At 46.8% G+C, this 26,459-nt stretch overlaps 2 protein-coding genes and 1 non-coding gene across 5 annotated transcripts in view; 1 reads left to right on the top strand and 2 right to left on the bottom strand.

Annotated features, from left to right (window-relative positions):
- The window catches only part of DPYSL3 (dihydropyrimidinase like 3), a 104,914-nt gene extending 91,581 nt beyond the window's left edge, over positions 1-13,333 (top strand). For both annotated transcript variants that reach the window (XM_059698791.1, XM_059698792.1), the window contains exons 9-14: positions 3,615-3,771; positions 4,430-4,571; positions 5,655-5,825; positions 7,006-7,185; positions 8,226-8,388; positions 10,186-13,333. In XM_059698791.1, coding sequence (XP_059554774.1) covers positions 3,615-3,771; positions 4,430-4,571; positions 5,655-5,825; positions 7,006-7,185; positions 8,226-8,388; positions 10,186-10,274 — 902 coding nt within the window. In that variant the 3' untranslated portion in view covers positions 10,275-13,333. The remainder of the gene's footprint in view (positions 1-3,614; positions 3,772-4,429; positions 4,572-5,654; positions 5,826-7,005; positions 7,186-8,225; positions 8,389-10,185) is intronic.
- A 794-nt stretch (positions 13,334-14,127) lies between these two features.
- On the bottom strand, positions 14,128-14,231 carry LOC132236266 (U6 spliceosomal RNA). Its single transcript, XR_009453222.1, has one exon. It is a non-coding gene; the product is annotated as a U6 spliceosomal RNA (small nuclear RNA).
- Positions 14,232-19,319: 5,088 nt separating this feature from the next.
- STK32A (serine/threonine kinase 32A) overlaps positions 19,320-26,459 on the bottom strand; it is an 89,656-nt gene continuing 82,516 nt past the window's right edge. For both annotated transcript variants that reach the window (XM_059698789.1, XM_059698788.1), the window contains 4 exons: positions 25,952-26,077; positions 23,969-24,097; positions 20,884-20,948; positions 19,320-20,510 (listed from right to left, as the gene is read on the bottom strand). In XM_059698789.1, coding sequence (XP_059554772.1) covers positions 20,417-20,510; positions 20,884-20,948; positions 23,969-24,097; positions 25,952-26,077 — 414 coding nt within the window. In that variant the 3' untranslated portion in view covers positions 19,320-20,416. The remainder of the gene's footprint in view (positions 20,511-20,883; positions 20,949-23,968; positions 24,098-25,951; positions 26,078-26,459) is intronic.

The following is a 26,459-nucleotide window of genomic DNA, read 5'->3' as shown; positions in this document are numbered from 1 at the left end:
GAGAATAAACGCCTGTTGTCTTCCAACAGCTCACGCCCAAGTCCTCAGGACTGTGATGGCCTCATCCCTGATCCAGCATCTGCTCTGGATGGTGTAATTGATTGGCAGGGCTGAGGGCAGGGTCCTACCCCTGAGCCCCACAGGGCAACACAAGTTATTGTCGAAAAGGGATTGATTGAATGGGTGGCATGACCTTTGTGACCCAGGGCTCCGGCCCCACTGCCGTTGGCCGCTTTCCTCCATTGCTGTTAACTTGGACAACCATTCGCTCACCTTGTGCTGAGCTAAAGTTTACTCTCATTTCAAAGCTTTCTTTTCTGCTTTCCATTCTTGTCCTTAATGGGAGACTGATGGGCTCACTTGGGAACAGTGGTTGGGGAACTGGAGGTGTGGGGCCCTGTGTTTGGCTGGGAGCAAGGATTTACAAGGCCCAGCTGTATGATTGTGACCACGGTGTGTCGTGGCTGCTCTGGAAGCGCAGAGACCCACAGCGAGTGACTCATCTACCAAACTCAGAACCGGTCTGTGAAAGTCCAGCTGTGAGTGGCCAGGGTGGTCACTGAAAATAGTCCAGCTGCTGACGGCTGTGTTCGGCTACGTGGCCTCTGGCAAAGGGAAGGGAATCGTCCCAATTGTCCATGGTCTTTCTAGCTGGCCGATTCCGGGCACCTCCTGCCTTGGGCTGCTCCCAGTAAGCCTGCTGTTTCCTCTCTCAGCTTCTCGGTGTCTCCACATGACATGGTGTGGTTGCTACGCTGGGGATGAGTCATCGGTCGAGAACCAGGAAAGCAGACCATGTTCCTTATCCATTCTTGGAGAAAGGCAGAAAAAGAAAAAGAAAGAGAAAGAAAAGAGCACTGGGGACACCCCCCACACCTCTTCCCATGACCCACTACCATAGCCATCCTTGTACCGGTACCTTCTGCCGATGGCTATGTCCTGCCTGGCACCCCTTCTCAGGATGACCTGGGGGGCCCAGGACAGAGTGTGTCAGTGATATCCTGGGTCTTGATTTAAAGCGCATGTGGAAAAATTCCTCACCCTTGGCCTTTTGGGTCAAGATTCACCGGCAAGGACAAGGACAGTGTGTCTCTAGGGTGGAAGGGTTACATCATTTCAGTGACAAAAAAAAATGGCTGCTGAGATTGAAGCCAGTCAGCCTCGCATGAACTGTCATTCCCTGGGAGAGAGTCAAGGGCGTTCGGACAGGAAGGCAGAGGGTAGCAGGGTCCCCTCCTCCCTGCCGAGCAGGTTACTCTGTAAGCCGCCGTGTATTTCATTGCCAAGTGCTCTTTAGCAGCTCAGCATTGCTGCTCAGAATTAATATTAGGCATCTACCGTTTTGAAGGCCAACTGTATATCTTGCACTGAGATAAATACAGGCATATCTCGGAGAGATGTTGCGGATTTGGTTCCCAACCACCGCAATAAAGTAAATACCGCAATAAAGCAGATTAAACATGAATTTTCGGTTTCCCAGTGTACATATAAAAGTTATGTTTACACTACACTGTAGCCTATTAAGTGTGCAATAGCATTATGTCTAAAAAGCAATGTACATGCCCTAATTTAAAATACTTTATTGCTAAAAATTGCTAACCATTCTCTGAGACTTCAGGTCATAATCGTTTTTGCTAGTGGAGGCTCTTGCCTTCAATTTGTAAAAAACACGGTATTTGCACCAAGTACAATAAAACGAGGTATGCTTGCACTTTCAATTTATTCTGATGTAAAGTTCTCAGAGAACCCTGAGAAATAGGCATTATTACGCCCAGTTTCAGAAAAGGGAACTGAAGCTCGCCTTGTCCAGCTCTCTCCCAGCTTGGAGAGCTAGCATTTTGCCCAGGTACAATGCCAGTCTTTGCTGTCCTACTCTTCCATCGATAAATAGCCCAAAGGGAGGGTCCTCCCACTTTTAAAGTTGTCATTTCCCTTGATGGCGCTCGAGTGCTCGCCTTGGCTTTCATGTCTTCATTTCTGTGCGGCCCTGTATGCTCCAGTTTGGCAAATATTTTTGGAGAGCCCTTGGAATTCTCCTTAGTCATGTGCGGATCCTTTTTGACTGTCATCCCAAAGAGCTGGGGTGTCATATACAGGGGTTGGCAAAAGTAGGTTCACAGTTTCTCCTATGGAAAAAGACATGCAGGTTCTGATGACCACAGTAGCTTTATTAACTTAGAAGCATGTCACTCGTGACTGTAAACCTACTTTTGCCCACTCCTGTATGAATCCTTGCCATTGCTTCCTCCTTTTGCCCAAGGCAGACATCACTAATCGATCCCGAGTCTTTTCTAGTGACGCCAGAGGCATTGTTAGAATTCTTCCTTATGCAGAATTTCAGTCAAACAAAAAAATCAATTGATAACAGCTGGAGCAAGGCGAACACCTATTTCTAATCCTGGCCATTGAGCCTTGCTAAACGTCAACCTTGTGGGGAACTTGAATGTAGAAGATGAAGAACTGAAGTTGAAGAAGCCCAGGGCAATGCCGGCCATCTCTTCCCCAGGAGCCTGGCTCAGAGAGTCTTGGTACCAACCCACCTTCTGCATTTGCCTTCTGCATCACTATTCCTTCTTTAAGAAGTCGGACAGATGCTTAGATCAGTGTATTTCCCAATATCCTTCTTCTCCTTGATTTGTATTTCAGTCCCTAATTCCAGACATAGGGACCATGAAGCGAGCCTCGTCTTTGATGTGCCCAGGTTATTGGGTATCCTTGAGCAAATCATTCCTTGCCTTGGGTTAGGGAGTAATAGACATGATGGAAAATATCATGAGAGCCTGTAAGCCATGGAGTGGGTTTTACTTTGTGGAACCAATGCATGTCCTTGGAGCAGCAGGATCTAGCATTTCCCAATGACATGGGCACATTTGGGGCTTTGGAGCCCTACAGTGGGAAGGAGGAGGAGGTATAAAGAAATTAGATTTATTGGGCATATCCTTTGTGGCAGACATTTTGTACTTGCCAGATCCTTTTATTTTCACACGCCTGGTAAGTAGATATTATTTTGTTTCATCAATTCCAAGATGGACCTATTCTACATTTTAATATTTCTTTATATATATTTTTATTGATCTCAGAGAGGAAGGGAGAGAGAGATAGAAATATCAATGATGAGAGAGAATCATTGATCGGCTGCCTCCTGCATGCCCCACACTGGGGATTGAGCCCCCAACCTGGCATGTGCCCTGACTGGGAGTCGGACCGTGACCTCCTGGTTCATAGATTGATGCTCAACCACTGAGCCACGCCAGCCGGGCTACATTTTAATATTTCTGAAGTGAGGGTGAATGTAATAATCAATGTCTATATATTTTTCTTTTGCTTTCCATTTTAATTTGCCTCAAAATTTGACAATTAATACTGTATCTTGCAAGCAGTGGCTTCTTGTAATCTGAGGAATGCTCCCCTGCCCGCCCCCGGCCTCCCCCCTCCCCCCCAGACTTAGCAGCTAGAAAAGCAGAGGCTTAGAAAAGGTGGGAATGTGGACTTGAACCCAGGCCTGTCTGATTCAAAGCCACAGCCTTGAGTAGGCAAGGAGGCTGATTATCTAAGACGTGCCCAGGGTAGCAGTGCCTTATGCAGACTCTTTGCCCGTTTTCTACCCCTTATAGGAAATGTGGTGTTTGGAGAGCCCATCACTGCCAGCCTTGGCACAGATGGAACCCATTACTGGAGCAAGAACTGGGCCAAGGCAGCTGCATTTGTGACATCCCCACCTCTGAGTCCTGACCCGACCACTCCTGACTACATCAACTCCTTGCTGGCCAGGTTGGTGCAGGATGACAAGCAGCTGGCATTGCGTGGAAACGTCCTGGGGCTGGTGGGATGAGGACGAGGGCAGCCCATCCATCAGCTGGACTTGGGTCTGCAGTGAGGAACGACGTTGAGAATTCCCCTGCAATCTGGAGGGCAGACAACAGGCTCTTCCCTGTTGTGTTTTTAAAAATACTACAGTAATTACATTTATAATGGTAACAGCAGTTAATGTGTGTTGTGTGCCAGGCACTAGGGTGAGACCACACACATGATCTCATTGTCCCTTAGAACTTGATGAGTGAGGGACTTTCATAACCATTTTACAGATGAAGCAGCCGAGGGTCAGAGGGACTAAATTATTTGCTGAAATTTGAACAGCTGGTCATGATGACCAAAATTATAGGGGCCTTGCTGGCCGCTTCTCTCTGTAGATCAGTCCCATCACTCATTTGGGATGATCGAATCCCACCCCCTCCTTTTCCAGATGGGGTAACCAAGTCCCAGAGCGGGGAAGACATTCACACAAGTCCACATAGTTGGCAAGGGGTAGAGGGAGGATTCCAAACTCGGGTCATGGCACTCCAAACGCTGACACTAGACACTGGGTCCTGGGCCCCTGAGGTACCTCTGGCCACCTGTCCATTCACATGGAGCTTTTCTCCTTTGCCAGTGGGGACCTGCAGCTCTCAGGCAGTGCCCACTGCACCTTCAGCACTGCCCAGAAAGCGATCGGGAAGGACAACTTCACGGCCATTCCTGAAGGCACCAATGGGGTGGAGGAGCGGATGTCTGTCATCTGGGACAAGGCGGTGGTAAGGATCAGGTCATGGGAGGGTAGCCAGGCTGTGCATCGGTGTCTTCTGGCAAAAGGGCCTGGTTTTATTTTCCTTGTTAACGTTATCTACGCTGCCAGAAGAATAGCCCTGCAAATGAAAGTGCTCTTAAAGTTTTCAGCAAAATTAGTGCTTAATATTATAAATTGGTCATGTCCCTCTGTTCTACTTTAAAAACTCTAGAGACACTCATTACAGAGCCCAGTAGGATGTGTATGATCTAATGCCTCCTTTATCTATACAGTGTAATCTGCCAAGTTTCCCTTTTCTTTTTGGCTACCAGGAAGCTAGATTTTAAGCTAAACTCTTTTTTTTTTCTTACCTGGGCCTTTTGTTTTGACAAGAGAGAAAGGATAAATATTTTTGTCTCTTCTCTTATATACTTAGATTTTATTTTTTTACATTGTTATGTATTTGTGAGTGTATTTATCTTGGCACTATCTAGAATTTTTTAAAAATTATATAAATATAAATATAAATATATATATACATACATATATATATATACATATATATATATATATATATATATATATACACACCCACACACATATATATTAGCAACATAGTACATTCTTGATAAAGAACACTTGGAAACCACTGAAAAAAAGGCATTCACGAAAGAAAGCAAAAATTACTCATCAGTTCCACTCCCCAGGGATAACCACTATTATCATTTGGGCGAGGTTCTTCCATAGTTATCCTATGTGTGTGCAAATACAAGCACATATTTAAAAAATGGGCTCATCATCACTTTGTTTTTAGTGTGAACTCTCTATAACCCCTGTTGGAATTAGAAGGGGTAAAAGTAAGTAAATGTATGCACATAACCAGAGAAAAAGAAAAGCCTACTTCAGGAGCAGTAACTTCCCTCTTAAGCCTTGTGTTTAATCGTTTTGCCTGGGCGACCATGACAGCCCAGCTGGTTCTGAAAGCTTGCTGGGTGTGGTTCTGTGCTCACAACCTCAAAGGCTCCTGTTTGTATTTGGGGGCCTTTGTGGTCACCCTGCTCTGAGCTTAGAAGCCCTGCATGGACAATAAAAAAAAATTATATTTCCATAGGCCACAGGGAAAATGGATGAAAACCAGTTTGTGGCTGTGACGAGCACAAATGCTGCAAAGATCTTCAACCTGTACCCCCGCAAGGGAAGAATATCTGTGGGTTCCGACAGCGACCTGGTGATCTGGGATCCAGATGCTGTAAAGATCGTCTCTGCCAAGAACCACCAGTCGGTGAGGCTGGAGCCAGAGGCGTGGACCGGGGCGGGGAACGCGTTTAGGGAACTTGGTCAGGAGAGAGGTGTGTATGTGGTGTGCCAGGGTAGTTAGGCTAGGATGTGTTCCAATAACAAACCATCCTGAATTCTCAGTGACTTCCAACCTCTACAGTTTAGTTCTCACTCCCGCCTTCCAAAGTTAGTCAGCAGAAGGGCTATGCCTACTATAGTCACTGTGGGACGGAGGCCGATAAAGATGTCATCTCTACATGTGTCTCCGAAAGCTTTCCCAACATGTCACTTCCTGTCATGCTGCATTGGCCACAGCCCTCCAGGAGGGCAGGAAATGCAATGGTGCCTTGTGCCTAGAAGGAAAAAGAATGGGGAAGCGGGGAGGTGTGACCAGCACTGATGACGTCATCGGGAAGAGTTTCAGGTGGAAGATAACTCCCAGTACTTGCAGACAGGGGCTTAATACTTGTTAATAAAATAAAAATAGCTCATATTTTTTAAGCACCTATGTTTCAGGCACTGTGCTTGTCATCCATTCAATCTCCCCAGCAGTCTTCCAGGGGCAGGCACTATCATTATCCTCATTTTGTAGATAAGGAAATGGAGGTGCAGAGGGATTAAATAACTTAGACCGCAAGGAAATGAAGCTAGGCTTCAAACCCAGACAACCTGACTCTGCACTGATGCCGTAACCATTTGCAGTGACACCTTGCACTGGCTGAATAAATGAAGGAGGTGGGGAGAAATCCCGTTTGTTGGTGGCAATGGCCTTTGCTCAGACAGTGTGTCACATCACATTATTTCATTTCAAGCTAGCAGGAGCCTAAGGGTCATGTGACCCACCTACCCACCCACCACTTCAAGGCCGCCAAGTACAGCATCCCTGATACTTATCTGGCTTCTCCTTGGGCACTGACAGTGACAAAATTTACTTCTACCATGGGGACCTTAATAAGGACTGGGTGCTTCTCTTTGCTAAGAGTTCCAGCCTATACTTGGGGAGCTTCTATCTCCAGGGCCTCTACCCACTGAGCCCTTGTAGATGCATTGTAGGTATTTCCTGGCTTACCTGGCCAGTCAGTTGTAGCCACGCTGAAGGCAGGATCGCAAGCACATGGAACCACATTGACTTTCGCCCCTTCCCACGCCCATACCCATGGCTGTGTCCCCCGCCCTATCCCTAGGCCGCAGAGTATAACATCTTTGAAGGCATGGAGCTGCGCGGGGCTCCCCTGGTGGTCATCTGCCAGGGCAAGATCATGCTGGAGGATGGCAGCCTGCACGTGACCCAGGGGGCCGGCCGCTTCACCCCCTGCAGCCCCTTCTCCGACTATGTGTACAAGCGCATTAAAGCCCGGAGGAAGGTGAGGAGGCCGGGAGCCCTGGGTGGGAGGGGTGGGAGGGGCTGTGTCCTGTTCAGGCACGGGGACTGTAACCCTGGATCGGGAAGGGGCACTGCGCTCCAGACCCACCAAAGAGATGCACAGCGCTCGTCTCTTCCGGGGACACGCGCTCCGATTTAGTGCACACAGAAAGGGTCTTCAAACGTTTTGGTCAAAAAGAGGTTTTTTCAAATGATTTCTCCCCATTTTATAGTGCTTTTCTTTAAAATAATTTAAAATTGTAATAATTCAAAATAATATATATAATTTAACTCTTTAAGGCTTACGAGAACCAGGAGTCCACACCCTCCCAGTCCCATTCTGTCCAGGCAGGGCTGGTCCACGGGGACACATGTTTATAATTCTTCTAGCTGGTTCTGTGCATCAAATAAAATCTTATATTTCTGGTTTAATAGCTAGATGGGCAGACAGACATACACACACGTATATCTATCCATCTACCTACCTACCCACCTACCTACGCGTTACAAGCAGAGCATCCCTGGTGGATCTAGGGGTGAGGCCCATAACTCTGTCTTATCAGCTCCCCCATCCTACCCCCTACAGTCTCAGGTCACTTTTAGGTAAGTGAGGGCTCCGCACAGCAGGGCTAGCCTAGCCTGGGAGCCTGGAGTTTGAACTACCCTTCCCACCTGCTCTGCTCTGGCCGTACAGGTGGTTCTTCCTTTTCATGTTTCCGCATTGGTTTCCTCTGCTGGGAACGCTGCCCTCCACGCTACACCTCTGCACCCCCAGCCTCCTCCCTCCCTTAACCCCAGCCCCATACAAGCTTCTTGGGTCCTTAAGATCAAAGGTCACCCTTAGAGAACCCTTCACCTACCTCCATCAGCATTCTATCATACACCCCCCCCCCTTAATTTTATGCTCCTCCTCTCCTTCAAATAACATTTTTTTTTCCTGGTTCTCACTGCACACACTTAATGCACTGATATATTTGTGCTACCTAGAACCCACCCTTAGCTTTTAAAGGAACAGAAGGTGATGTGCTTTCTCTGCCGCAGATGGCAGACCTGCACGCCGTCCCGAGGGGCATGTATGACGGCCCGGTGTTTGACCTGACCACCACGCCCAAGGGGGGCACCCCCGCAGGCTCCACCCGGGGCTCCCCCACTCGGCCGACCCCACCTGTGAGGAACCTCCATCAGTCGGGATTTAGCCTGTCGGGTGAGTCGGAAAAGCTGGTGGTGACCCTTAATGAGAAAGGGAGGAGAGAGGGGGAAGGGGACTCAGTGCTCCAAGCTAATGGTGGTCCTTGGAGCGAACCCAGGCCGCCTTTTAGGGGACAGGTTACTGGGCAAGAAGGATGGTTTGTGCTGAATCAATAAATAAGTCCTGCTGAGAAAGCAAGATGAGGCTCAGTCAGGCTCAAGGTCAGGCTGAAATGACACCAGTTCTGCTCAGAGCTCCCATCTGGTGGGGGAGGGTGGGGGGTGAACTTATAGTGCTTTTCTGCATTCGACTGAGAGCGGTGCAATGTGCCCAGGTGAAAAGAGAGCTCAGATTCTTTTTATGCTCAAATTGCAATAGCTTCTTCCAGCCCAGGATTTTTATTCTGCCCTTCCTCTTACTAGTAATCAAGCTAACAGCAGCCGCTGCTGATTGGACATTTACCGTGGGGCAGCCATATCACCAATCTTAGCTATTCTTTAAGAACTGCCGGATATCAATACGAAATAATGATTCACTTCCTCCACAACCAGTAGTCTTAAATTGCGAAAAAAATAAATGTAGGTTAGGGTCTCTATGATGAACAATTTAAATGTGAGGGAGGCAGGACAGAGATGTGTAAAGAGAAAACTGGCAGCAGGAAGCGGGTAAGGAGGGGGCAGCAGGGTATGGGGAGGAAAAGAGATGAGGGGGACCTAGGTCAGGGAGGAAGACAAAAGAAAAGGCTATAAAAGGTCTCAGGTGACGTGGCCAGAGGTCACAGCACGCTCTCTGCTGAAGTCTTTGCCAGTGTTATGACCTTTTGTGTTGCTCCCTGGCTCCCCTCAGCCCTAAGCTTCTCTGGCTCCTTCTGAATGGACAGAGGGACTCACTGGTGTTTCCTGGTGTGCTGTGGCTGCAGGGGCCTGGCTGTCACCACTGCCAGTTGTGACCCTATGGTCGGCAAACCGCGGCTCTCGAGCCACACGCGGCTCTTTGGCCCCTTCAGTGTGGCTCTTCCACAAAATACACGTGTGGGCACGCACGTACAGTGCGATTGAAACTTCGTGGGCCATGCGCAGAAGTCGGTATTTTGTGGAAGAGCCACACTCAAGGGGCCAAAGAGCCACATGTGGTTTGCGAGCCACGGTTTGCCGAGCCGCAGTTTGCCAACCACTGCTCTAGCCCCTCACAGCCTCAGTCACCTCCTCTTTCAATGGGATAACAACAGTCCATTCCTGGAAAGATAGTGGGGAGAGTTGAGTAAGACAAACTGAGAAACACTTAAACCGTTGCTTGAAACGTGAATGGAGCAGCTGTTTCTCATAACACTCCCGTTGCTTTTATTATCATTGTTATGATGTGGAGGGTCGGATGAAGTCGAGATATAAACCTGGCTTTCCCTGGCAGAGGGTGAGTTTCAGGAGGGTGGGTATGAAAAGTCTGGAAGACCTCCCAAGTGAGAATGGGCGAGGAGGCCAGAAGGCACCTAATAGCTTAGACCAGTGATGGCGAACCTATGACACGTGTGTCAGAGGTGACACGCGAACTCATTTTTTTGGTTGATTTTTCTTTGTTAAATGGCATTTAAATATATAAAATAAATATCAAAAATATGTCTTTGTTTTACTATCTTTGCAAATATAAAAAAATTTCTATATGTGACACAGCACCAGAGTTAAGTTAGGGTTTTTCAAAATGCTGACATGCCGAGCTCAAAAGGTTCGCCATCACTGGCTTAGACTCTTAAAATTAATTCAGTTTCTCTCTTGTCCACATCCCACCCCCTCCCGATTTTTCTCCCTGGGAATGCAGGCACCCAAGTGGATGAAGGGGTCCGCTCAGCCAGCAAGCGCATCGTGGCGCCCCCTGGAGGCCGTTCTAACATCACATCCCTGAGTTAAGCACCCCCTCCCCAGAGGGGCAGAAGCAAGAAGAGATTGATTTGAAGCCAACGTGGTACACCGATATTTAAGGAGGAGAGCGAATCCAAACAGTTACGACCTAAAGAATCAATAAGCCTCAAGCCTTATGTTTCTCCAATGTTACGCTCGCTTGCCTAGCTTTACGAATATTGCTTTGTTTATGCCTAGCCTTGATTTGGTTGACCCCCCTCCCCCATTTACATGCATGCAATCAGACAGGCCACTAAGGTAAGGAGTCTGCTATCTAGTGTTGAGAGCGTGTGTAGTGCTGCATCTTAAGACAAGGGGACAGACAAACTGGATGTCAGGAGACTGAACAGAAGGGACACAGTTATTTGGGGTGAGTGGGTGGTGGGAGCCTGAGCAAGGCTGGGAGCTCAGAGGGCTGGGGTGGGGTGAGCACGGGGAGGGGGGTGGGTGGGTGAATATAAGGGGTCTTGTGTATTGTGTTAATGAAGTACATTTATTTCCTTGGAAGATGGCCCCTGGGGGTCCGGGGCCAGCAGAGAAGGCAGGCGGGGTCTTCAGGTTCCGGACTTTGTCACGTCCTCTCTTAGTAGATTTCATGTCTTTTGAGCATTTTATTAAAACACCAAAACCCAGCCATGGCTTCCTCCTGGTCGTGCCAGTGCTTGGCAGGGCCTCTTTCTCAGAGCTGCTTTCAGATGCTTCTCTTTTCCTGGCTGGGAAGGAGGAGAGGAGGGAGGAGGGACGCTTCTCGGGTCTTGGTGCTGTTCAGAGGCAACACCTGGGAGCGGCCTCGCTTACACAGCACCTCCCTGTAAACAGGAGGCGGAGGTCACCTTCTCCTGGTCTTTTCAAACTGAGGAGGGCAGCCTGCCCTGCCATCTTGTGTGAGGGCTGCCCCTGCCAGTGGTGAGTGTTTGATTCTCTTGGTCTCCCGAGATCCCGGCACAGCCATGAGCGAATCGGATTTCTGCTGTTGCTGAAAGCTGATTTTCTTAGGGGTTCCTTAACTTCCATCTGAGCTTGTGTGGGAGTCAGGCAGGGCTTTGGGAAAGCCAGCCTGGAGCAGCAAGAGCATGTCCTGTGACCGTGGTTCTGGTGCTCAGTCCCAGGCCGTCGGTCTCCCCGGCCATCAGCACAGCCTTGGGGGGAGCTTTCGTTTGGTACCACGTCTCCCCAGGTGGGAGGCGGTGACAAGTGGCCCACAAGTACAGGAAGCTAGCAGGGAGCGCTGGCACCTTCCTTGTCTGCCGGAGCTGAACGTCCTTCCCCATCCAAACTCAACTTCAGAACAAGTTCTCTGAACTGGATGAGGTTGTAGAACTAAGGGGCCCCTGTGCAGGAAAAAAATGTATTTCACCTGCGATCTGACTTCTGTGCTGGGATCCAGCTGGTAGAACTCGTACTCCTGTGTACCAGGTACTTTGAAGAGAGGCCGCAAACACCTCCCAGGCGTTTGGGAGAAACCTAACTGCAGGTTTTAAGGGGAAGGCCAGAGGGAGAGCATACGTGGCTGGGGGGGGGGCATGTGGAAATAGCCAAGGAAGAGGATTCCCCCTAACTAAGCTAATTTCCTGTCCAATTATGAAAAAGAGGATTTCCTCTTAAAAGAAGGAACCTTGCTACCTTTAAGGCTTTTTCCTGGTGCCTTTATTTTGAGGAAACGTCAGTGAAGGGGAGGGTGCGGCTCGTGGTTTATAACTCAAAGATGTGGGAGCCTGTTTCAAACTGGGAGCGGCAGTTCTGCAGACCGGCAGCTAGCTTGTTATATCAGAAGCGTATTCTATATACCTCATTGGCTGGGCTGGGATTAGGATATGTTGCAGTACCAGCCACAACCACCAGATGGAGGAAAAGACACGTTAATAACCAGTGGGAACATCCACTTCTGTACCATCCGCTGCTGTTACCAGCCCCCGAGTCCAGCTCATCCTTCCTGACCTCTCTGTGCCATGAAAACCAATATTTCACGGCCCAGGGTGGCTGCACTTGGGACTTCTGAACGAAACAGGACTTCCATTCTCCACGAGCTTCCCCTGCTGGGGGAGCAGCCCCTTCATGCCTCGATGCTGGGCAACATGGTCTGAGAAAAGCCCCCCTTTCTTCATGCCTGTTAGTGACTCCCCAGCACAGAAATTCCTGGGAATTCCAAGAACACTCCCACTGTCGACTTTGATTTCTGGTTCCTTGTTACTTAAGTTAAATTCTATATTCCAATCTGTCCTGTTCCTTAAGACACATCGAAGAGCCCCATACACACGGGTTTAGGAAGAGATCACCACAGTGAGTCAGGCCCTCTCAGGAGTCACTGGCACCTCCAACTGCGGGAGGGCTTCCTGGGTCTTCTGTCTTCCTCCCAGGTTTTCTTTTGCTGTCTCCTGTCTTGGCCTGGGCCCTCTCTAAGGATACCCCGCCTGCTCCCCTCCCCCCAACCTCCCCACGTTGTCCCTAAACCCAGATGGCCATCAGCTAGGGTTCTGTGTAGGAGAGCCACAATCTTGGGTGCTTGAAAGGTATTTGAGGAACTGTTAATTCCGTCACCCCAGCAGAGATACTTCTAAGTTTTCTGAAATTGGCAGGGCTGTAGCCATCTCAAAAATGGGTTTTCTTCCAAGTCCCCTCATCCAATGGCCTTTGTCTTTGTACTGACACCCAGAGAGTCACCGTCTGCTCTGAAGGCCTCCATCCTAAGCCTGGACTTTCATTCACCCTGAGTAGCCCTTCCCAACAGGGTGACGTGTTACACAAGCACCCCAGGCCTTCTCTCCCGGAAAAGTCCAGCTGGAGCCCCAGACATACACCGGGCTGTCCCGGCAGCCAGCATCCGTGGTCGGTCCCCTCTTTGCAAAGTCGTGTGCGGGTGTTCAGTTCTGTGTCTGGTGACCGTGGACAGACAGTGACCTCCCTGTGACCTGTGGTAGCTGTGAGGCAGCTCTGGAATGTGAAGAGCTGTTTGGTTTGAACCGTGAAGAAAACTGTGTTTTGAGTTTAGCTGAGATTAAGAAGAAAAAAAAAAATTTCATCAAGTGACTGTTCATGTAAACCTGGTTATTAAAATAACTATAAAATCACAGATGTCGTTCTGTCTTTTCTGTGTGTGACATGACATTGACCCAAATTGTTAAAATCAGTCAAACTGAAATGGTTGGTAAGGGGGTCAGATCTGATGAAAACAGAGTTACCCAGAGAAAATGTGGGGAGTTCCTATCTTTTCAGTTGAGGTTGAGCTTTTATTTGGCTAAAGAGTTTGATGACTATTGTTAAAACTTGGGGGAATTACTAAGTTATATATATATATATATATATATATATATATATATATATATATATATATATATATTTATATATATATATAATCAAATTTGGTATTAGTGTAAATGCCTTTTTTATTTCTTTGTTCTTTGTCGTGTCATTCCCTTAAAGCATTGCTTCTTCATAAAGGCCTGCAATTTGAGAAAACGCAAACTAAGCATGTTGCAAAGTATATTCCTTAGCAAGCTGGTCCCAAGGAATCTCATGAGTGTTAGGATTATTAACTATGTCCACTCCTTTGAGAGACTTATGTGTATGTCATCAAATTCAAAGCTCTTAGAAATCCTGTCTTTCAAAATCTGTCTAATTCAAGGCTCTCAAACTGTTTTTTTTTTTTTTATCTATTTATCCTCTTCTAAAATTCCACCAAACCCTTTTAGGGAAACACTTCTGGACCTAATTACAATTTACATAGAACACTTTTTCATTGTAAATGTTAGACTTGTGAATGCAAAGAATTTTTTTTTTTGAAAAGTGTATAACTGAAAACATCATGGGTAGATTTGGGTAGACTTAAGCAAAGCTGGATCTAGCATGTTGTTTCTTTTCTTTTAAGAACATGGACTGCTTCACCAATTTGCATGTCCTCCTGCCACGGGGGCCATGCTACTCTCTGTGTGGTTCTAATTTGAGTATATGTGCTGCTCTTGCGAGCACAGGGATTTTGTTTGTTTTGTTTTTGTCTCTTCGTCCTTCTTGCCTTTTTAGGAAAGCAAGTGGGAGCGAACTTGGCCATCGGCATTTCTAGGTTTTCTTGTTACCTGCCTAGTAATTTCAGGGGAAGGATAGAGATTCCCGGGATAGTTGGTCTGGCCAAAGAGGCTGACTCTAATTGGTCTGGCTCAAGTCATGTGTTTTCACCAGGAAGCTAGTCACTGTGGCCGGGAGACTGGCACTGATGGGTCACACCTGGTCACATGGCCAGTCCTGAGCCACCTGAACCATGTGGACTCTCACGAACTCAAGGAATATTAATGTGATATCAGAAGACAAGGGGATGGCTGCTGGGCAGACAAAACCAGCAGATGGTCCCATCACTAGCCTAAAGCCTGAAGGGCATGGATGCTCTGCTCAGCAAAGTGTCTGTGACTAGGATGGGACCGGTGGGGGGGGGGGGGGGGAGAAGGAGATCTGGGTGCTAATTTCCGGTGAATTGCTTTTCTGTATGAGGAGCCCCTCTTGGTTTGATAGACCAATGCTGTCAGTACAGGAGCATAGAAGCTCAGAAACCATACTGAAAGCTACTCTGAACACATAAAGAGTTATTTCAGCATGAGGTTCAAGGTCTGATGATTAATAAGCTTTGACCCAGCCCTTCCCAGTTGGAGCATCATACCATGCACGGAAAGGTAACCAGTTCAATTCTGGTCAGGGCACATACCTAGGGTGTGGGTTTGATCCCCAGTGAGGGCATGTACAGGATGCAACTGATCAACGTTTCTCTCATCTCTCCTCCTATCTCCCTTCCTCTCTCTCTCTCCCTTCTCCCCTCTCCCTCTCTCTAAAATCAGAAAAACAAACCTTTGAATGAGGATTAAAATAAATAATAATAAGCTTTAGGCCATAGTACCATTTTCTGGCTCAAACTCAGGATTGGGGACACACCGCTCCCTCTCCTGACCAGGCAGCAGCTGAGCTCTGTTTAGGACTAGCATGGGTTAAAGGGCACGGTCAGTGCTCACAGTGAACTCAAGTTACAGGGCTCCAAAAGGGATGGAGCAATTTTTTAGAAAATGTCATTGCAATTCGCACAGTGACTAACTTCCACACGCCTGCGGGCTGGAGGAATCCTAGGCGGAGTCACATTGACCAGGTGGGGAATGAGAACACTGAATAGGACTAACAGGACCCCTCTGGTTTCAAAGAACTTCCGGGAATCAGCTCTGGGACCCTCAAGCCATTACAAAGGGAATACTAACCATGAACAGGAAGTGGGGGGTGAAAGGCCAAAGCAACCTGCAAAAATGACGTCCCTGAAGGCTGGCACCCTTCAGAATGGAAGAGGCCCAGATCCTGCTCTACATTCCAATGGCAGCTGAGAACAGGACAGACGATTGAATGTGGCCTGGGCAGCAGGGCACTCAGTGCACAGGATTTCAGAGCCCACAAGGCTTACAGGAGCCTCTCTATTTCAGGACAACCCCAGGGAACCAGCTGGCCTGGCTGCTAAGATGTGGCTATGAGAGGTAGTGAAGGTCCCTCTATTTTCTCCTAAGGCAGACGTTGCTTCTAGCTGTGGGAGTTCAGAGCGGCTACTCCCTTCCCGTCCCAGAGTCCGGGTCATGAGACACCCACCCGCTGCTTTGGTGGACGGAATGGAGCAGGAAAAAGACATTGAGGGGGAGGCAGGCAGCGTGCTGGCGAAGGGTGCTCAGGCTATTATTCATGGATTATGGTCCTGGTGAAAGGCAACATCTGGAATTCTGGCTTGTGTTCCCTAAGGTGTGAATGCTGGAGCGGCCAGGTCTTTAGGTTTCATACATGGGGGTTAAATTGTGTTACATCCGGTAGTTTATAGAATATCATCTCTGTCACCAGTTTGCCAGAGAAAGGACTTTCCTCGTAGCAGGAAATGGAAGTAAGAACAGGTGATGTTGGACACCACAACCCTTCCTCTAGAGAAAACCATCACCACACACACACACACACACACACAGACATACACAGACACACACACAGACACACACACAGAGAGACACACAGACACACACACACAGAGACATACACAGACACACACAGACACACACACAGACACACACGCAGAGACACACACAGACACACACAGACACACACACGGAGACAGACACAGACACACACACACAGAGACACACACACAGACACACACACACACACACGACAAAGAAGGGCCAGTGGCTGGTGGCACACAGAAGACATGTCAATCACGCAGACACAGTTACGTTATGGAGGCTATAGCTGAACAGAACCGTGTGCTTCCCATCCAAGGACCGCCTGTTCACAACAGCAGACAACTGACGTGTGGAGGTTCCACAGCCATATTTACCATCAGACACAGACACGTGGGGCTTGTCAGAAGCTGTGATCACAGGTAGGCGGAGTGGGAAACAGGATTCTGTGTAGACAATATGCAAGGATATCTGGGTGCTGAAACAAACCCGCTGTGCTTCTCATGCCTTTTCATTCAGCTTTGGAAGAACTGAAGCTATAGTGTTACTCCATCAGCCCAAAGCAGCAACACTGGCCCCGCCAGCGGTAGTACTGTCCTTTCTTGGTAGTTATTTATCGGTCCATTCAATCTAGACAACCTATGATGGTCTAATGTCTAGTCACTTCCGGTTAAAATTTTCCTAACAGAAGAAGCCTACCCACTAATTAAGTATCCAAATGAATTTAACCATGCTCTGTGCTGCTCGACATCTATTCCTTCCCTAGCATTGCTCTCAGCCCAACCTAGTGCTGCCATGGAGGTGTGTTAGCCATTAGCAAGAGTATTCACTGCCAGTTAGGGCTGTGGCCTGGGACACAGAGCTCAATGCCCCGCCCATCCACTAGAGGTCACTGTGCATGCACCGGGATGGTGGCCAGCTGCAGTGCCAGAGTGTTATAAGCAGGAGGTTCTGGTCTTCAAATCCTGCTGACTCTAGATGCTCCACACAGATAAGGGAGGAAGCTGTTAGGAGCAAAGGATTCCAGGAATATGAGACAGAAAAATGCAATAGTGACTGTTTTCTAAAATTCTTAGCCCTGAGCCCTGGTTGTCACAAATCTAAATGAGACATGTTCCCCAATGTAGGATAGTAACTTTCAGCTTTTTATAATGGCAAAAAGCAAAAGATCTGATTTTAATAAGTAGCGATCATGGTAAGGACTTAGGCATCCTTTAATTTTTGGAAAACCGGTTTGTCCTAATATATAACAGTGGAAGGTATTTATAATTAGTTGTTATCTACACTGATGGATGCAAAGGTCTTTCTTTTCTAGCTGGAAACACATTGCGGGGCTGTAACCTGATTAAAACTGGAAATCCATGCCACCTCTCGGAGGTGGTGTTCTCTGCACAGCGGATCCTTGGTTCCTGAACGCCCATCAAGATGCTTCAGGCACAGGCTTGGCGATTGCATTGGGTTCCTATCCCATTTTCCATTGTGCAGACGTGAAATGGTACAAATGATGAGCTCTCATCCCAGTGGAGATCCTACCAACCCCATTGCCCTTTGCTACGTGTTCCCCAAAGCCTCCCCTTTGGGTTGATGTATACAGGGTCATAGCAAGAGGAGGAAGCAGTGACTAGGACAGCCGTGGGCAAACTACGGCCCGCGGGCCGGATCCGGCCCGTTTGAAATGAATAAAACTAAAAAAAAAAGACCGTACCCTTTTATGTAATGATGTTTACTTTGAATTTATATTAGTTCACACAAACACTCCATCCATGCTTTTGTTCCGGCCCTCCGGTCCAGTTTAAGAACCCATTGTGGCCCTCGAGTCAAAAAGTTTGCCCACCCCTGGACTAGGGGGTAAGTCCAAGCACATCGGGGCTTGAATCAGGACAAATGAAAAGATGGAAGTTGGTAAACATGCGGGTGGCCCCTGACCCCCTGGAGCCGAATCTGGTCATCTTGTCAACCCACCCCTCTCCTTGTGAAATTGAGTCAGGGCAAGCACTTAGAATTTATAGTGTTCGGAGGAAAACAAAATAGCATAGACACGGTGTGGAGAATGTAGAGAAAAGGAATCCAACACACAGAACAAAGGAGCTGGTTTTAATTCTTAACAAAAGGATGGTTGCTGTTAAAGAAGGTAGGCACTGTTTCACAGCTCCGCCAGAAATGCTGGGCCTATCAGCTTAGTGAGAAGACTACTATAAACGCTGAGTTAAAATTCAGCACTGGCTTCTACCCATGCCGAGATGCCCTAGTGCAAACCCCTCCTGGAAAAGTCTGCTGTAGCAGGTGGCCGCAGCTGTGACTTCTGCCTATGTCCACATGTCTGGTTTCTCAAATGGACCCGTCTGGTCTCCCCTATTGCCAGCTTAACACCACCTTGGTGAGGCCCACACTCTCCATAAAGAAGGACAAGGGTGGCGGAGATGTTAAAACAGTCCCCTGTCAAGACTATTCACTTCTTGACTTCCTAGGCAGTGGCCTCTGTAGGTGGCCCAAAATAGTTCCTCTGCAAAGATCTTCAGGAGAGAGGAGATACATTACATGCACATCTCATGTAGGTGAATTAACTTGGCGATTTACAAATACATAAAGAAAATATAAAGGAAAACAGTGAGACATCAATCAGACTTTAAGTAATTAGGTGATCCTACTTGCCATTCTTCAGTGAGCACAAGGCATTCCCTTAGTTCCATGACCCCTAACCTCACAGACATGTACACATCCACGGTGCTTAGTGTAATTCTACTCTATAAATGCATGTGTAATTTGTTCAATGTTTTGATTCATCTGATATCAGCCAAAAATAAAGGTAAACAGCAAAATCAAAATGAACCAAAAACGGGGACTTGTTTCATTGTTGACGGGCAGCTCACTGTCCTGGCTGCACAAAGACAAGATACCCACCATACATTATGGGTAATTTCAGGGAATTTTCAAGGGTAAATTTTACTGTTCAAATTCACGGCACATTCTAACTGAGACTGTAACTCCCAAGTAAGACACGCCACTGTACTGCAAGGTGGACATGCTATCAATGTGACAAGTCTTTCCTGATCCCCTCCAGATGTAGGAGATGGTCCTCTTAAGATTATCAGATTGATAATCTTAAGAGGACCATGAGCTCTCAAGGATTGTGATTACTGGAAGAACACAAGTGGTGTGCTAATAAAATATCTAACAATGGCTTGCTGGGTGGGTGGGTGGGGGAAATGCCTTGATTTGTAGCATTGGCCAATTTCTTTTTTTAAAAAAATATATTTTATTGATCCTTCTACAGAGAAGAAGGGAGAGGGATAGAGAGTCAGAAACATTGATGACAGAGAAACATCGATCAGCTGCCTCCTGCACACCCCCTACTGGGTATGTGCCCGCAACCAAGGTACATGCCCTTGGCCGGAATCGAACCTGGGACCCTTGAGTCTGCAGGCCGACGCTCTCTCCACTCAGCCAAACCGGTTAGGACAACATTGGCCAATTTCCATGGTGTAAATGCCTCATCATCACCAATTTCAACTCCCCAACTTCATGTCACTGTACAGGGTGTTGGGACAGATGTGCACAGCAGGCTCTTGCTAGCTGGGATAAGCTGATGTGGTGTGTGACTTTGGCATAGCACTGGGAGGCCAAGGAAGTCTGTTTCACTTTAATCCAGTCCCACTCATTTCTTCCTGATTGGATTCCTTATTCCTATTCAATCAGGCTGGGGGATTGCGACCTCTTTATGAAGTTTCCTAGCTCTGAAGAGCCTCACTCAGTCAGCCCCCAAACACCTCACTCAACCACCCACCTATGTTCATTTGTCCATCTGTCACAGTGTAACTAGGAGTGGAAAAATAAATCTACATCCAAACAGTCCTTTAGAAATAAGAATAAAAGCTGTGTAGGACAACAGTGGTTTCAATAAAAAGGCAGAGGAGGGCTCATCTAGTAGAGCCCTCTCATTTTAGAAGAATAAACTGAAGCAGAGGAAGTGGTTAAGTGACTTGCTCATGGTCACATGGTTTGTTAGTGGTGTAACCAGTTCCCAGGAGCCCAGGGAGCTCTTCATTGTCTCGTGCTGCCTCCCTCAAAAGTAGGCATTCACGTTTTCTAAGGTGTGTGAGGTGTGCGGAGGGAACTACGTCGGCTCATCCTGCTGTGGAAGTCAGAGCTTGCTGGCCCGAGTGGCAGGAAATGTCCCAAGAAGAAGATGTTGACGACTCACAGGTTGTTCTTCTGGCTGTTCTCTTCTTGTGGGTCTTTGGTCTGTTCGAAGGCTAGATTTGCTTGCCTTTTATTAAAGTCCCTTTTTACTCTTAAAAGGGGGAAAAAAGAAAGAGGGTTTATTCACTGAAAATAAAGAGAGTTAAGCCTTTGAAATGATAGCATTAAGCCCAACAATTTATAAAGGGAAACCTTAAAAACATCATAGATTTGAAATATTTAAGTCCCGATTTCTCTGCTCTTCCCATCAACAGAAACTTGAAGCTCATTTGCCTACTACAATATTTGAAATTTCTTACAAAAAAATAAAAAAGGTTCCATAAATTCCCAAATGTTCTATTATCATTTTTGTAATTAGAAAGAATAAAAAAATGTTAAAAATATATTAAGGTTTTGCAAGTAAAGTCTGGCTTGAAGCACTATCATTTGCTGGGCTACTGTTCTTACAGGAGCTACTGACTTACTTTTCCCTGTTGAAAATGATGAATTCCTTTTGCACAGATTCAAGGTGCTCTTGCAGAAGGCACATCTTCCAGGTGAACGTTGAAAAAAGAGTAGAGATATAGTTAGTAGATCAATGAGGGTCCTCAAGCAGCCAACACCTATTGAGTGTCTGTTCACTGAATGGCCCAATCAAAGAATGCATCCTTAAAACAGAGGCTATCTCAAAGTTTGTAGCAGGAGTGAGACCCCAACCAGAACAATAGGGCAGCAAATAGGGAAGAAACAACGAGAGGATAAAATACATCAACACACTGCTCCCCACAATGAGCCAGCAGGGAAGACTTGGGTTATGGTCCATGACCTTGATGTCTTTCAGCCAAGCAGCCCTAGAAGAAACCATGGCTGGAAGGAGGGTGGGGACAATGGCTTATTGAGCTAGTTACCTGCTCACCTCTAGTCTCCTGGCCTTCAGGTGAAAGGTTTGGAGGTTCTACTTGAATTTAATGAACAGCCTCGAAACATCACTTCACACTGAATTCCTATCAAATGTTCCCCTCAGTGACTGTGCTGAGGTTCATGAACTAGACCTCAGGGGCAGCAAACAGAGCTGTCCATATTTGTGGCTTCTCACAGACGTGCAAACCATTTGCTTTGCTGTTTCACTGTCTAGCTTTCAACACCAAACAATGACTTGGCCATCATCATGAGAAAACTGAACCTCAAAAAAATGATACTCATCGGGCCCAGGACAGTGTCAGCCCCAGATCCAATATTTTAAAAGTCTGCAACAAAGTACTTCCAAATTACTTCTGATGAAAAATATTATTCTCCAAGAAATAAATGCCATTCATTCATATTTTTAAAAATCTAGGAATTAGAAAATGCTATATATTCAAGTACAATTTTAACACTAAAATATTACATAAATATATAAACAAAATATTACATACTATTTTAAAATACATTTACATAAAATTTTGTTTATTTTATATATGTATATGTTTATATATTTATATACATATATATGTATGTACTTACACATTAAGTACATATATAAAAATATGTGTACATGTAAACAAAACACGTTTATATAAACATATATCCTATATAATAAAGAGGTAATATGCAAATTGACTGCCACACCCTCACACAAGATGGCCAGCAGGGGAGGGCAGTTGGGGGGATCAGGCCTGCAGGGGGCTGGCAGGGGAGGGCAGTTGGGGGGGGTACCAGGCCTGCAGGGAGGGCAGTTGGGGGTGACCAGGCTGGCAGGGGAGCAGTTAGGTGTCGATCAGGCCAGCAGGGGAGCAGTTAGGGGGTGATCAGTCTGGCAGGCCGAAGCAGTTAGGGGCAATCAAGCAGGCAGGCAGGTGAGCAGTTGGGAGCCAGCAGTCCTGGATTGTGAGAGGAATGTCTGCCAGAAGTTGGACATCCCCCGAGGGGTCCCAGATTGGAGAGGGTGTAGGCTGGGCTGAGGGACACCCCCCACCCCCCAGTGCACGAATTTTGTGCACCGGGCCTCTAGTGTATCATAAAGATGATATCTTGTATTTGCTACATTTGAGGCCTCTATCCAGCTTGAGTCAAACTATATAGGGACATAGAGAGGGGTAATTCTGAAGAAGCCAGTTAGTGATGAAGTGAAGAACAGATCATTAGGAGGAAAATGGTCAAAATGCAGAGCAATAAGCAAGATGGGTTGTGGCACAGCTAAGCGTCCTTTGCAGGGCCCTAGAAAACACTTAAGGCTGGGGATCTGGCAAGAGGCCAGCCTGTGAACAAACAGGATGTGAACTTCAGCTGGCCTTTAAGGGTCTAGTGGTTCCTGAGGACTGGAGAAATGAAAGACATTGAGCATTCTAATTTGTTTGCAGAGCTAACAAGTCTATATAATCTTTGAGAATAGAAATGTCATTGAATGCAGGAATGATACTCATAACTACCTCTGGTATTTAACATAGGACCTGGCAGGTAATAGGTTCTCAATAAAAGTAGCCTAAATAAATGGATGGAGGGATAGGTGACCATTAGTTGAGTGGGTAGGTGGATGGATGGAAGGATGGGTGAATGACTAGATGAATGGATAATCATTAGAGGCAAATTGAATGTTTATTTCTTCACCACTGTTATAAAGCATAGAACCACGTGTATAAAATCCTACTGAGTCCCTATAACAGTGATGGTGAACCTTTTGAGCTCGGCATGTCAGCATTTTGAAAAACCCTAACTTAACTCTGGTGCCGTGTCACATATAGAAATTTTTTGATATTTGCAAGCATAGTAAAACAATATATTTTTGATATTTATTTTATATATTTAAATGACATTTAGCAAAGAAAAATCAACCAAAAAAATGAGTTCGCGTGTCACCTCTGACATGCGTGTCATAGGTTCGCCATCACTGCCCTATAAGTTGTTGTACTGAGATCCGAGCTCTAACTCTGACAGAATAATATGGTTAAAAAATCAACTCAGCCTAAAATCCAAAAGTAGTACTTGACCATATAAGAATTCCGTCATTTCTGCTCTCTATTCTGCTCGCTCTGGTAGCATGAAATTTTGCTTATAGCAAAGAACAGATACCACCTCTAGGGCCGGCCGCTCCCAGCAGGAGTGAGGCCCCAAACAGCCACGTGTATACAGACATACTAGTACCTCAGAGATATTGTGGGTTCAGTTTCAGATCACCACAATGAAGCGAGTATTGCAACAAAGGAAGTCGTAATTTTTTTGCTGGTGGAGAGTCTTGCCTTCAATTTGTAAAAAACACAACATCAAAGCAAGGGCAAATAAAACGAGGCATGCCTGTGCTTTCAAACCTAGTCACCTGGCCTGGGCTTGGCCCACTAGAGTCTCTCCCAGAAAATCGACAATGTTGAATTGAGAGCTGGGAGAAGGTACTAACGGAATCAAGTTCATGACCGAGCTAGAACGCCCATGAGGAAATGTTGCTGCTAGGATGCCCAGGGCTGCCTAGCTATTCATCTGTTCCATGCGTTCACCAGGCAGCAAAAGCCAGGCGCTGAGCCGACCTCCCAGCAGAAGCTCTCAGAGGAACTGCAGCCATCCTGAGAGTTCCCACGGGTTGGGCAGGGACCTGCTCACCTGAGAGGAATCACATTTCCTCATCTCCTTCTCCTTCTTTGCCAGACGCTTCTTTTTCTTATGAAGAGGTTTGGACTCCAAAATCATTTCTTCAAGTTCAAAGGTGGGGTCGCAATTCAGCCTGCCTTTCTGCAAGGAACACAGGTTGGCTCACTCCCTAGACCCCTATATCATTCCAAACTACACCTGAGCGAATGTGGAGACAGACACGTGGGCCTAAAGGAGCATTCCAAGGGTAAAGAGCTAGGATTCCCACGCTAATTTTGGATAATGTTTTGCCAGCATTGTTTTTCACATTTGTTAGTTTTATATTTAGTTTATTTTTCTAAACTACCAATGAGGGCCTCCCCCCAACCCCCCTCCCCCGGTGGGTTGACTTGAGAGTAAATCAATGATAATTATTTTTCTAAAGTTTGACCTTTTGGGTTCTGCGTCTCAAATTTATGCTCTAACGATCATGTAGAGCAGTGGTTCTCAACCTTGGCTGCACATTAGAATCACCTGGGAATCTTTTTAAAATCCTGATTTCTGGGCCTCATCCTCCGGAAATTCTGTTTCTTTGTTATGGGGTGGGGCCACAACATTAGTAACAAAGAAACAGAATTTCCGGAGGATGAGGCCCAGAAATCAGGTTTTTAAAAAGATTCCCAGGTGCCGAAACCGGTTTGGCTCAGTGGATAGAGCGTCGGCCTGCGGACTGGAGGGTCCCGGGTTCGATTCCGGTCAAGGGCATGTACCTGGGTTGCGGGCATATCCCCAGTGGGAGATGTGCAGGAGGCAGCTGATCGATGTTTCTCTCTCATCGATGTTTCTAACTCTCTATCTCTCTCCCTTCCTCTCTGTAAAAAATCAATAAAATATATTTAAAAAAAGAAAAGATTCCCAGGTGATTCTAATGTGCAGCCACGGTTGCGACCACTGATGCAGACCATTAGAATCACTTGAGTTGTTTGCTCAGCTTCCCAGTTCCCCATCTGCACGCGAGAAAATTGATCGTTTCACAAGCTCCCCACGTGATTCTGATCCACAATAAAGTCAGAGCTGTGTGAGGAGGGCCTCTTGGTGCAGAACTGATGGTTACTTGTCGGGGTGCGGGTTGTGGAAGCAGCAGGAGGATCCCGTGTCACCTGACAGCCTGGTACCAGCCACCCCTACTGGACTCGGCAAAGTGGCCAGGTAAGCCCTTGACCCCACCCTCTGGCCTCCCCATAAGTTTGATTCTCCACTCCCAGAATTCCAGCACATGCCGTCTCACTGAGCACTCTGACCTGGATTCCGGCTCTTACCAGCGGTCTGCAGTCGGCCACAGATGTCCCCTGGCCAGGGACTCATCCAGTGGGAATGATTTCCCTTTGGCTCTTAGTCATTACGGATATAGGAGGGATGAATGGTAAAAAGAAATGCTTCACCCCAACCCTGACAGGTTTCAACACTTTGACTCACAGAACCCCAGGCATACAAATTCCTACATCTTTGGAATCAGAGAAAGCATCATTTTTTCAATTGGCAGATTCCTGGAAAGGACAACAGCAGGTCTTTGAGGTTTTGTTTCAATATAATGTTGAGGAGACATGTAGGAACTTAAGCCTTGTTTATATCAGCCAGCCAATGGTAAAACTGTTTTCACTCTATGCCACTTCTCTTAAAGTCACAGAGCCTATTTATGACGTTAAGTGAGGACTGTGTATTAGGAGGATTAGATCTTTGGAAAAAAAAAAAAAGCATGCCACAACAAGTGGTTAGAGCTGGAACTCCAGACACAGATAGAGCTGGATTGGAATTCCCACTCTGCTACTTGGTAGCCACGGGACGCTTCGGTGGCCAAGTTACCTGTGTGCGCCTCAGTGTTCTCATCTGTAAAGTGGGAATGTGGGCTGTCTCACAGCACTGCTGTGGTTATCTAACCAGACCAGGCGCATCTCTGGCACACAGGGCGACGTGCACTGCATGTGCATTATTATGGGATTGTTAGGATTGACTCACGTTAGGAATGAAACCTGGAATGAGCCTCTTCTGTAAAACCGCATCCCAGTTCACATCACTCATATATGGGAAGCTCTGAAGGTCAGACAAGTGAGAAAACCGTTGGTCTGGATTAGGTTCAAGTAGCTGCCAAAGGAACAGAAACATTAAGATCACGGGGAAGGTCAAAATGGGGCCAAAACCCCACACAAGTTCCCTCTAAATGTTTTCAAGTGTAGGATTGAAGGAAATAAGGCATCACCCCCCTTCCCTGACCCCATAAACAAATAATACAGATAAGGCCCAGTCAGAATGAATTGTAGGTTGTTGTTTTTTGCAAGGTGGAGTGTGAAAACAGCTTCAACTGTGGAGTCAAATGTGTCTTTGATGGTAGATTCCCCTACTTTATTAACTATGGGCAAATTTATTCTCTAAATCCCAGTTTACCCATCTGTTAAAAGGGGATAGTAACCTATTTCATAAGGTTGCAGCTAGGATGAAATGAGGCCAGGTATATACAATGCTTAAG

The sequence above is a fragment of the Myotis daubentonii genome, chromosome 5 (genome assembly GCF_963259705.1).
Source record: "Myotis daubentonii chromosome 5, mMyoDau2.1, whole genome shotgun sequence".
In the NCBI taxonomy this organism is placed as follows: Eukaryota; Metazoa; Chordata; class Mammalia; order Chiroptera; family Vespertilionidae; genus Myotis; species Myotis daubentonii.
Note: the sequence above shows the minus strand (reverse complement) of the source record. Positions and strands in the feature narration are given on the sequence as shown.